The 12,737-nt window shown below is 49.0% G+C and overlaps 1 protein-coding gene across 1 annotated transcript in view; it reads left to right on the plus strand.

Annotated features, from left to right (window-relative positions):
- Positions 1-12,737, plus strand: part of nbeaa (neurobeachin a) — a gene marked incomplete at both ends in the record, with an annotated part of 120,807 nt that overhangs the window by 67,375 nt on the left and 40,695 nt on the right. Inside the window, 11 exon segments of the mRNA XM_079737547.1 lie at positions 405-513; positions 1,296-1,377; positions 1,866-1,989; positions 3,102-3,294; positions 4,985-5,743; positions 6,152-6,601; positions 7,486-7,703; positions 9,542-9,695; positions 10,165-10,188; positions 10,919-11,002; positions 11,928-12,108. Of these exon segments, the coding sequence (XP_079593673.1) occupies positions 405-513; positions 1,296-1,377; positions 1,866-1,989; positions 3,102-3,294; positions 4,985-5,743; positions 6,152-6,601; positions 7,486-7,703; positions 9,542-9,695; positions 10,165-10,188; positions 10,919-11,002; positions 11,928-12,108 (2,378 nt within the window).

A 12,737-nucleotide genomic window follows, 5' to 3' on the forward strand; every position in this document is an offset into this window, starting at 1 on the left:
GTCTGGACTAATGGCTTGTGTGTGTGTGTGTGTGTGTGTGTGTGTGTGTGTGTGTGTGTGTGCGTGTGCGTTTGCATATGTTTCTGTGTGTGTGTGTGTGTTTGTTTGCCTATGTCTGTGTATGTATTTGTGTGTGTCTATTTGTGTCTGTGTGTGTTTACATGTGTGTGTGTGTTTGTCATTGTCCATGTGTTTGTGTGTGTGTATGTGTGTGTGTGTGTGTGTACCTGCGTGTGTGTCCCACCTGTGTGTGTGTTTGCATGTGTGTGTGTGTGTGTTTGTCATTGTCCATGTGTTTGTGTGTGTGTGTGTGTACCTGCGTGTGTGTCCCACCTGTGTGTGTGTTTGCATGTGTGTGTGTGTGTTTGTCATTGTCCGTGTGTGTGTGTGTGTCCCAACTGCAGGCGGAAGGTGGAGATCATGCACACACACAGCCTGTTCACGCTGCTCGGTGAAAGACTGATGATGCACACCAACACCGTCTCCGTGACGACCTACAACACCCTGTACGAGGTAGGTAACCGGCGACGACCTGGTGGTGGTGGTGGTCGTGGTGGAGGTGGTGGTGGTGGTGGTGGTGGTGGTGATGATGGTGGTGGAGGTGGTTGGGGTGGTGGTGGTGGTTGGGGTGGTGGTGGAGTTGGGGGTTGGTGATGGTGGTGGAGGTGGTGACAGCCTCATCTCCGTCACGGTGTGTATGCTCCTAGCGGGGCTCTTTGTTGGAGAGAAAACATTGGTGACGTCAGCCCAGCAGGACATCCGCCCCAGCCACAGCGGTTACCCACTCGCTGTGGCTGGTGTCTGCGTGACTCAATTCAAACATGGCCGCCTGAGCTAAAGTCACTGAAAGGGCTTAGATGTTTTCACATTGTTATAATTTATTCAACTATAAAGGTCTTTGCAGCAGTTCTAGATTCAGGATGGTTGTCTCGCAACGTTGCCAAGTGAAATCAACAATTTAGAACAAAAGTAGAACTAATTAAATGTCATTACTTTTGGGGACAATAAAACTGTCTTTAAGGATACCAAGAGATTTTGAAAAGGGCATTTGTAATTAGTTTTCCCGGGGAACTCAACCGTGGCCGCTTCGTAAAACATTAAATCACAAACGTGTAGATATAAACATCTCAATGGTGCGGTGATGTGCAAAAAGAAATCCATTTTAGACAATGGAAGATAACCTTTTCTTGGTTGCCCCTCGCCAACATCCATCTCCGTTCCTCTGTCTGGACCCCTCCTCTATCCGCGGTGTCACAGCTACCTTCTGATGATGGATGTGTTTTCTTTCCTCGCAGATTCTGACGGAGCAAGTGTGTACCCAGGTGGTTCACAAACCCCACCCTGAGCCAGACTCCACCGTCAAGATTCAGAACCCCAGTGAGTAGAGAGCACATACATTCTGGGTGGGGGAGAGAGATATACCGTATATAGGAATATCGATACGATTGTACGTTAAGTTATTGATCAAAATCGACCTCGACATGCTTTTGATGACGTGGTAATAACGGTAATTAATAAATTAAAAAAAATGCTTTGCTTCATCTAAGTACGACGTGACTTCGGGTGTGACATCAGGCTTGAATTCAGACTACAATGCGTCGTGTTGATATAAATGCGAAGGCCATTATTAATTAGTGTGTTGACGAGAAACCGTTCTAGGACAATACCGCTGCCATGGAAAAGAGCGGCTCTGTGTTCGTTGTTTTTCACGTGAACAACACAGGATAAATCCTGTATCAAGACGGCTCTAACTTCATCGCAAACGCAACTCGATCTCGCTTTCCTTATGATCTCTTCTCCTGCTCCATTTATTCCTCCTCTTCTCTCGTCCTCCGTCACCGTGACCGTCTCCACCCCACCCGCAGTGATCCTGAAGGTGGTGGCCACGCTGCTGAAGAGCTCCACCCCCAGTACTGAGCTGATGGAGGTCCGGAGGCTGTTCCTCTCCGACATGATCAAGCTCTTCAGCAACAGCCGCGAGAACCGCCGGTGAGTGTGCACCCGCACACTGACACACACACACACACACACACACACACACACACACACACACACACACACACACACACACACACACACAGTAGCTCGCTTCAATGAGTAACCCCACACTACAACGTTATACCCCAGCAACAGCGCCACCTCTGGTGAAACACGCGTCACTGCAGTCTCAGTTTGTCATTGGCTCAGCTGGGTGTCAGCTGAAGTCACTTCCTGCTGCGGTCGCTCACATCCACATTTACATTTAGGGCATTAAGCAGATGCTTTTATCCACAGCGACTTACAATAAGTACATTAGTCCGAAGAAAGAGGAACAACAGCATATGTCGCTTTTGGAGCACTCACTTGGTACGCTCACTTGCCGTGACCCATTTTAATCGGTGGTCTATTATCATGAAATATATGTTCCTACATATCTATGAAGGAATACTTAAATACATTTTGTGTAGAATCACAGTGTGCTGCTGAGTCTCAATCTTCCTCTATCATCACATTATGAATTTCATTCCTTATTATTTTTTATATGTGAGTTATATTCAAATTTGTATTGCTCAAATTGAGGCCATTATTTGCTGTTGACTGTGTACCTATACGCTGCAATCACAGGCTTATGCCTTGCCAATGCAGCTATCAGCATGGGGTTGTTAAACATTAGCATTGTGGTGAAAGAATGGAGCGTAATGCCGTCTCACGTGTCCCACTTTTCTTTTCAGCGGCACGATTATTATAGGAATATGACGCATATTCACATTCCGGCTGTCAAAATTGTTTGGCAGGCATGATGTAACAAAGGCATTTCATTTTTCACCTTTTTCCAAGCCAAGAAGGTCAAGGTTTGCTTATGTTTGCCAACACATTTATAAAAATTGTATATATTATATGTTATTTATTCTCATTCTATTCTATCTATATTTATCATTCGAATAGTAATCACAGCATTCGACTGGTATTAAGTCTTTCATTCTCTGATTACATATTCAACTCCCGATTTCCGTTCCGACAGCCCTGTCGGACTTTCTGCGAAGCGACCGTGCGTGAATAAGCGTGTGTGTGTGTGCGTGTGTGCGTGTGCGTGTGTGTGTGTGTGTGTGTGCGCCTTCCAGCTGCCTGCTGCAGTGCTCTGTGTGGCAGGACTGGATGTTCTCGCTGGGCTACATCAACCCCAAGAACCCCGAGGAGCAGAAGATCACGGAGATGGTCTACAACATCTTCCGCATCCTGCTGTACCACGCCATCAAGTACGAGTGGGGGGGCTGGAGGGTCTGGGTTGACACCCTGTCCATCGCCCACTCCAAGGTGAGCATAGCCGCGGTAGCTCAGGAGGTGGGGCAGGTTCGGGCTGGTAACTGGAAGGTTGCTAGTTCAATCCCCCCGGTATATATATAATATTAATAATATATATATAATGTGAATGCTCACTCCAAGGTGAGCATTCGTATTATATCATTATTTTTTAATTGCATACATTGCATGTTTAATTTAAGGAAAGGAAACGGGTTGTAGTTTAGGATTATTGTGTGATTTAATGAAAGGGGGTGGGATTAAATAAGTGCACACTTCTCCCCACTCCTTTTCAAATGTGTTGAAAAGTAGAGCCTTGTTTTTGTTTCAGTCATTAGAGGACATGTTTCTTGCATGTTTTAAATGCAATTTTCAAATCAACTCAAAGCATAGAGGCGGTAGCTCAGGTGGTAGAGCGGGTTGGCCGATAGCCGCAAGGTTGATAGTTAGATCCCCGGCTCTTCCTAGAGTGCCGAGGCGTCCCTGAGCAAGGCACTTCACCCTAACCGCTCCCGACGAGCTGGCTGTCAGCTTGAATGGTTGACTCAGCCTCCGTCAGGCAATACTGTAAAGCGCTTTGGATAAAAGCGCTATATAATTGCAGGCCGTTTACCATTTACCGTAGCATGACCTTTCACAGGTCAACTCCACCCCCCTCCCCCCATCGTTAGCAGATCTTTTCCCCGTCAGGGTGGAGGCAGAGAGAGTATGTAGTGGTGTGGGAAACGCCTCCACATACATTTTCATCGACGACTTATTTGTAACTGGGACAGGCGGGTATATGTGTTCATTGACGGATTGGTTTTGGTGCATCGATGAAGGTGTGGGATGATCTCTAGACAATTGTGGCTATCGATCGGATCAGTGTGTCCTTCTGCTGAGCGGTTAAACCCATGGGATGTAAGTCATAAGCGTGGTATTGTTTGATCAGTCCTCGATAGCGATGCGCATCTCTGTCCTTCGCTCAGGGGAATGTCGGGAGCTATTAACCCAGAGTTTCAAAGACACTTTAGTTCCAAATATTCAAGCAATAAGGGAACATTTCATTTTAATATCCGTTAAAGTCTGCTGATAAAGTCATTGATCTGACATTGAATGTCCTGCCCGTTCTGTAATCAAAAGCGGTATGCAACTTAGTATTATCTTAAAGAAGAACCAATCTAAAAATTAGAACTGGGAACAGTGGTGAAACAGAGGATATTGCTTCTTTGTAATTGGCCCAAATTCTCTTTCCTTTCAAGCTATGACATCAACTGCTCCTAATTATTTAGGCTGATGAGAAACGTCCATTGCTTCTGGCTGTTTCTGGGGCTGTCCCAAAGGCTTGGTAATATCGGTATTTGGTTAGTTAATCGTACCTTAACGGGGAAAGTAAACCGCAGTTTTAGTCGGATAACATTGAGCCCATGAGTTTCCATGCAGCAATGTTTTTGAAAAACTGCGACATCAGGTTGCCTAGGAGAAGTATGAGGGGGCGTGGTCAAAAGTGGTCGCACTCGCTCGAGCTAGGGAGCATAGCCAATAGGAAACCACCACTCTGGGAAAGTGTTTTTAGCATGAAGTATCTATATTTCATTATTTGACGGAGAATTTCCCAAGTTTAACAACTTTATACATTTAAATAAAAATAACCGAAATGTTGTCGGACCTCTTCACGAGGAACCCTTCCCCGGTTCCACTCATCCTGTCCCCGCCGGTTCCCCAGGTGACCTACGAGGCCCACAAGGAGTACCTAGCCAAGATGTACGAGGAGTACCAGCGGCAGGAGGAGGAGAACATGAAGAAGGGCAAGAAGGGCTCCGTCTCCACCATCTCCGGCCTGTCCGCCGTGCCCGCCCCCGTCGTCAACGGCAACCTCGAGATCGACGACAACTCCGCCACGCAGACGCCCGAGAGCGAGGCCGAATACAGCGAGGGCGGCGTCGGCGGCGTCGGCGGCGGTGGCGGCGTCGTCGTCGTCGGCGACTCCTCGCGCAACCTCCTGGCGGACGGCGCGGTGAAGCGGCCCGACGCCGAGGCCCTGACGCCCGGGGACCAGACCCCCGTGCCGGGCGTCCGGGTGGAGGTGCACGACCTGCTGGTGGACATCAAGGCGGAGAAGGTGGAGGCCACGGAGGTGAAGCTGGACGACCTGGACCTGTCGCCGGAGGGGCTAGGCGGGGGCCTGGTGGCGGGCGTGGTGGTGGGTGGGGGCGTGGGCGTGGCCGGGGTGGGGGGCATGGAGAACGGATCCCTGGTGGAGGTGGGGTCCCTGCTGGACAGCGCCTACTGCGCGGCGGTGCAGAACCTCAACGGGGGCCTGACGCTGAAGGAGGAGCGGCCCGGGGCCGGGGGCGTCTGCCTGGGCTCCGGTCTGGGGCTGGCGGGGGTCGGCCTGGAGGAGGACGGGAACATGGGACCCCTCATCACGCTGGCCGACGAGAAGGACAGCGTGCCCAGCAACAACGGCTTCCTCTTCAGCAAGGTACGGGCGAACGGCGACCCGCGCTGTGGCTCGGAGAAGGGGAACTCGGAAACGGTAACGCTGCAGAAGTATACCGAAGTGCACACCGAATGCGAACAATGTTCGCCCGTGTAGAACCGTGTACACGGTGTTGAACCGTGTACATACTGTAAGATTGAGAGAGAAAGAGAGATGGTATAGAATGCCGCTTTATTGTCCAGCCTTGGCTGTAAACACGCCCTTGGCCTGGCCTCAGAGACATTCAAACAGTACATAACGCACACACACCCTGCCACATAAAAACACAGGTTTTATTGTTTGAGAGCAGCGGGTCTTCGGTCGATCTTATCCAAGCCCACAGGGGTGAAGGCGCTCCAGAGATCCCCGACGGTTCCCGGGGATTTCAGCGTTTTTCTCCTTCCTCCTCAGGTGGATGAGAAGCTGCTCCCGGCTCTGGCGGCCCCGGACCCCCTGGTGCTGCCCAGGGCCGACCAGCCGCCGCCCCCCGGCCCGGGGCCCAGCTGCGCCAGCGACGACCTCAGCCTGCTGGCCCACATGACCAGCTGTGGCTCGGACCTGGGCCCGGCGACGCAGAGCTCGGGCCCCGGGGACATGCCCGAGGACGACGCCTTCAAGATCCAGAGCCCCCTGGCGGACATCAGCTCCATCGCGGCCGCCGAGAGCCTCCAGGCGAGGGCCCAGGCGCACGCCGCCGCCAGGGCCGAGTTCCCCGAGGGGGAGGGCCCGGCGGGGGCCGACGGAGAGGGGGCGGGGCTGAAGGCCGGCGGGGACACGGCCAGCACCACCTCCGACACCGAGAGGTCCGACGACGGCAAGGACAAGGACGTCAAGAAGATCCAGACCACCGCAACCACCCAGGTGTGTGTGTGGGTGGGTGGGTGTGTGAGTGTGTGTGTGTGTGGTTGTGTGTGTGTGTGTGTGTGTGTGTGGTTGTGTGTGTGTGTGTGTGTGGTTGTGATGATGAATGCAGTCCTTTATAGTATTGATTCATTCCGCTAATATGTTGCTAACATTGACTTTTATGCCATGTTATAATTTGTGTACAGAATAGCCTCAGACCAATGGTTTAGTGGGTTATCGTATGTTTATTTATATATGTTTATTGATATACATACTGACATACGTGTTGCCTGATTCCTGGAAATCCAACACGGTTCCTACAATCAGGGGCGGCAGTAGCTCAGGAGGTAGAGCCGGGTTCACTTGTAACCGGGAGGTTGCTGGTTCGATCCCCGGCTCCTCTCAGCCTAGTGTCGAGGTGTCCCTGAGCGAGACGCCTCACCCTGACTGCTGTGGGCAGAGAGGTGTGGCGCCCCCTGTCTGTGTAAGCTATAGACAGGAACCATGATGGCAGCCCATCATTGGTGGTGGTTAGTGAGTACCCCTCCCCCCCATCACTGTAAGCGCTTTGAGTTTCGTACACATATGAGGCGCCCGCAGGCCTGATCTAAACCTAGCACAACTCATTCTTGAACAACTCTTTCTCACCTTTTTTAAGTCACGGTTGATAATTATTGTGAGAAATCCTTGACATGATTCGGTGTCTCTTCACCCAGATGAGCGTCATTAATCATTAACAATAACACCTAATTAAGGCAAAGCGAGCAAATGTGTTATTTCAGACGAGTGCGTCAAACCGGGTGCCCTTCGTCCGACTCAGTACCCGTGAAGGAGCTCTCGGGTCCCAAAAGGTTGCTGACCCCCTGGTCTCACTCCGTCCCTCTGCGGTTCCCCCCGCCCAGGCCCTGCACGGCCGGACGGCGGCCCAGCTGGAGCGGGACCTGCGCGTGGACCTGGGTTTCCGCGGCATGCCCATGACAGAGGAGCAGCGGCGGCAGTTCAGCCCCGGCCCGCGCACCACCATGTTCCGCATCCCCGAGTTCAAGTGGTCGCCCATGCACCAGCGGCTACTTACTGACCTGCTGTTCGCCCTGGAGACCGATGTCCACGTGTGGAGGAGGTGGGGCCCGCTGCCGGGGCTAGGGCGCTGTGCTGGTGGGCTGTGTGAACGGGCTGGGTGTAGGGGTATCACTCTGTTACTGATGGGTCGTAGTGGGCTGTTAACGGGCTGGGTGTAGGGGTATCACTCCGTTACTGATGGGTCGTAGTGGGCTGTTAACGGGTCAGACTGGATGTAGGGGTATCAGTGTATTACTGATGGGTCGTAGGGGGTTGTGTTAATAGGCTGGGTTTAGGGGTATCACTCTGTTACTGATGGGTCGTAGTGGGCTGTTAACGGGTCAGACTGGGTGTAGGGGTATCACTGTATTACTGATGGGTCGTAGGGGGTTGTGTTAATAGGCTGGGTTTAGGGGTATCACTCCGTTACTGATGGGTTGTAGTGGGCTGTTAACGGGTCAGGCTGGGTGTAGGGGTATTACTGTATTACTGATGGGTCGTAGTGGGCTGTTAACGGGTCAGACTGGGTGTAGGGGTATTACTGTATTACTGATGGGTTGTAGTGGGTTGTTAACGGGTCAGGCTGGGTGTAGGGGTATCACTCCGTTACTGATGGGTCGTAGTGGGTTGTTAACGGGTCAGGCTGGGTGTAGGGGTATTACTCCGTTACTGATGGGTCGTAGTGGGCTGTTAACGGGCTGGGTGTAGGGGTATTACTCCGTTACTGATGGGTCGTAGTGGGCTGTTAACGGGTCAGACTGGGTTTAGGGGTATTACTGTATTACTGATGGGTCGTAGGGGGTTGTGTTAATAGGCTGGGTTTAGGGGTATTACTCCGTTACTGATGGGTCGTAGTGGGCTGTGTGAACGGGTCAGGCTGGGTTTAGGGGTATTACGATGGGTCGTAGTGGGTTGTTAACGTGCTGGGTTTAGGGGTATTACTCCATTACTGATGGGTCGTAGTTGGTTGTGTGAACGGGCTGAGCTGGGTTTAGGGGTATTGCTCTATTGCTGATGGTTGTTAACGAGATGGGCTGTTTGAGGGGTATTACTGTATTACTGACAGGCCTACAGAGTTTAAGTTAGGTTTAGGGGTCTTACTGTATTACTGATGGGCCTACAGAGTTTAAGATAGGTTTAGGGGTAGTATTATATTGTTAATACAGAGTTTAAGCTAGGTTGAGGGTTAGTATTATATTGCTAATACAGATTTTAAACTAGGATTAGGGGTATTACTGTATTACTGATGGATAAACAGAGTTTAAGCTAGGTGTAGGGATATTTATATTACTGACACAGAGGTTAAGTTAGGTTTAGGGGTCTTACTGTATTACTGATGGGCCTACAGAGTTGAAACTAGATTTAGGGGTATTATTTTTAGTAGTATTACATTGCAGGTAGTATTACATTGCTAATACAGAGTTGTTCTAAGTTGAGGGGTATTACTTGTACTGGTACTGAGTTTAAGCTAGATTTAGTGGTTTTACTATATTACTGATAGTGAGATTAGGCTAGATTTTGTGGTATTACAATATAAATCATAAAGAGTTTAAGTTATGAGCCTATTTTTGCTTTACAACCCACACAGTGTACCCAAACGCTTTCCCATTCAGGCTTACTGAAAAGCCTACACATAAATCTAAATATATATATAGGAAACTCATGTTCATGCCAAATGCTGTTTAAAGTAGATCTAGTTACATCTCCTGCAGACATCTTATGTAATAGCTAACCTAAATTTCAAGAATGTCCTGGATAAACTTGCAATGCAACCTACACAAGTCACTGAAACAAGCTAGCTTTCCTTCCAAGGCGTTCTAGTTGGGTATGCCTGGTAGGAAATAATAACTCCCTGATGACTTCACATCATCGGTCTAATGATCACATTTCCCTTTCTAGTCACTCCACCAAGTCCGTAATGGACTTTGTGAACAGCAACGAGAACATCATCTTCGTGCACAACACCATCCATCTCATCTCTCAGATGGTGGACAACATCATCATCGCCTGCGGAGGCATCCTTCCTCTGCTCTCTGCGGCCACCTCCCCCTCTGTAAGTGGCTCGGTTCTGGCCCCTTGTGGCGGGAGGGGGGATTACAGATCACCGCATCACATCTTAAAACAGCTGTGATCAGGGCCTTGTGGCTGAGGTTCAAAATACCACGTCTCCTCTCCAGTCCCAGTGGTTGGATCGTTCTGATGTCGTTCTTCCTTTAACGTTGAAAGATGTGTATTTTTGCAGTTGAATTTATTATTGATACATTTTTTAAGAAACCTTTTTTAATGATCACTATATTCTATCTCTGCCGTGTACCTTTGTCGACTGTAGCTATTCGACATTCCGTAGAAGCGTTACGCCTTAATTACTACCCTGCTTTCCAACCCCTTTTATTAATAATTCAACAACTTTATGACTGCTATTACCTATTTATTTTAACTCTTCATCTCTTTTCCCTCCTCTCTTTTTTTCTGTCCTGTTATCGTTTCGTCTGTCTGTCTGTGTTTTCGTTCTGCATGTGCAGAGCTCTAAGAGTAGTGCCAACGCTGTAAGTTGCTGTTCCCTTTCTCTCTCTACTTAAAGCCGTTTTGACCGCGAGACTGACACAATCTCCCGCCATTGCCTGCCTGACCATCCATCGTGTTGTTTTATCCTTCGCTGTGCTTCTTCCTCTTTGCTTCTGCTCATTACTACTTTCCCCTCGACCTGTTTATGTGCTGAAGTGCAGTCCAATTCCAATCGGTATTCAGAACACACAGGAGCACGTAACAGCTCCCTGCTGCTGTCTAATGGAAATTACATGTTACCGAAACGGAGCAAGTACGCAGAGAGTTCAAATCAGTGAAGGTTGAAAACGGACAGGACAAAGGGTGGAACGTTCTTCTGAATTCAAATTGGTTCAAATTAGAAGATGCATTCCTGCCTTGTGATGCGATTGTACAGCTCATAATTATTGTTTAATTGAACCCGGAACTAAAAACCTTTTTATATCGCTTTCAATGTTAATCACTGTCCTTACGCAGCTTAAATCAATTCAATCATTTACTGCTAGTTTCTCCTCTTTATCCTCTATTTATTTTGTTACGGCTTGAATCATTATGTTGATCTGAATTAATCGGGATGAAATAAAATCTCGAGTGATGCACTGCATTGTTGTCTGAAGACCTGTAATCAAATATCTGCGAGGTGAGCGCTTTGAACAAGCCACCAGGGGGATACGTCTGCTAAGCCTTTCCCTCCCCCCCCCCCCCCCCCCCCCCTCTGTATCGACACCAAAGAAGGCAGGAGGAGCGGCATCCCAGGGGGGGTCAAAGGGCAAGGAGGTGAACCCTCTGCCGGGGGCTGAAGCCACAGGGGGTGAGGTGCGTAAACAAAAAAAAAACCCAAAGAAACCCAATCTCAAATCGCCCAAGTGCACCCTCACCACTGTCACCTGGGGACCGCCAACCTGACACCCCATTGGCCGTCCTCACTCTCCGTCTGTCCTCCTTCTCTCCGTATGTCTGTACGCACGTCACCTGACCTCACCTGAGGCTCAGCGCTCCTGCTCCTCGTCAACTCCCCCTCCCTCCCCCCACCACCACCCAACCCACCCCACCTTCCAGAACCCGTTCTGCCCTCGTCCCCCCCCCTGTAGACTCCAGGGTTCATGCTAGTGACTTTATTAACTCTGTGGTCTGAACGTTTGGGGTAGCGAGTGCTACTGCTCGTGTGTATGGTCACGTTTCAGGGGCCTAGCTTAGCTTAGCTCTGTCTGCCGAAGGGTTAACGTCTCCTCCCCGCCGATGTCGCTACCTCTGTGTTCCCATCACCGGTTTTGTGTGTGTCGCCTCTGGCTCATTGCTAACACATTGCTCTGTGATGTCACACTGTCACTGAATGTTGATGTTTATATACTTAGCTAGCAGCCTGTAGTTATATGTTGTTTAGTTGCTTCACAAGTATGCTAACTCACACTTTTGTTTAAATGTTCTGCAGTTGATAGACGAGTATGCTAACTCACAATTATGTTACCATTTTCTGCAGTTGATGCACAAGTATACTAAATCAATAAATCCTATATTATTTTGGTGTACATCAATAGTATTCCCAGCGTATAAAACAAAGAAAAAGCAATCTCTTTGCAATCAACTTAACGATTAATTTGCTCTACTGCTCTTTTATACTAAAAAGTAATATTAAACTCAAACAAGAAAGCACCCTCCCGATCACGTGTGTTTTTGCGTGTGTGTGTTCATCCACGTGAACTCCTCCGTTGTTGTCCCCCCCCCTCTCCCCGGTCACCAGACGGAGCTTGAGAACATCGAGGCGACCCAGGGCATGTCCTCGGAGACGGCGGTCACCTTCCTGTCCCGCCTCATGGCCATGGTGGACGTCCTGGTGTTCGCCAGCTCGCTCAACTTCAGCGAGATCGAGGCGGAGAAGAACATGTCCAGCGGGGGGCTGATGAGGCAGTGCCTCCGACTTGGTATGTGTGAGTTTGAGTTTTTTTATTCTACCCCCTCATCCCATCTCCAGTCCACCCCCTATGCCCAGACGTTGTCCGATGTCCGACGTCCGATGGCGGCTGTAGAAGCTTCCGTTCCGGTTCTGGATGTTTCTGGAGTTGAATAATCATACTCTAGAAACATCCGGAACGGAACGGATGTTCCTAGAGTAGCCAGCTGGCATCGTCTCGACTTTGATATGTACAAACGTAACGCGTACATTTAGATAGATTATATTTCAGTTTTTGCATTTTATGCTTGGTTCCAATCCCGTGGTTGTATAAGATATGGAATATATTTGTGTAAGATGTTGTATAAGATATGGAATATCCTTGTGTAAGATATTGTATAAGATATGAAATATCCTTGTGTAAGATATTGTATAAGATATGGAATATCTTATGCAAGCAACATCTCTAGAAGCATCTCTCCCGGATCTTTCTAGAGGTGGCAGCGAAGATCGTCTCCACTTTGAGACGTATGAATGTATGACATACATGTAGATATATTATCTTTATGTTTTTGCCTTTTAATGATTGGTACCCGTATTGTATAAAATATAAAAATACTGTATGTGTTTAATACAACACATATGAACATATTGTGTATA

The sequence above is a fragment of the Pollachius pollachius genome, assembly GCF_949987615.1.
Source record: "Pollachius pollachius genome assembly, chromosome: 6".
NCBI lineage: Eukaryota > Metazoa > Chordata > Actinopteri > Gadiformes > Gadidae > Pollachius > Pollachius pollachius.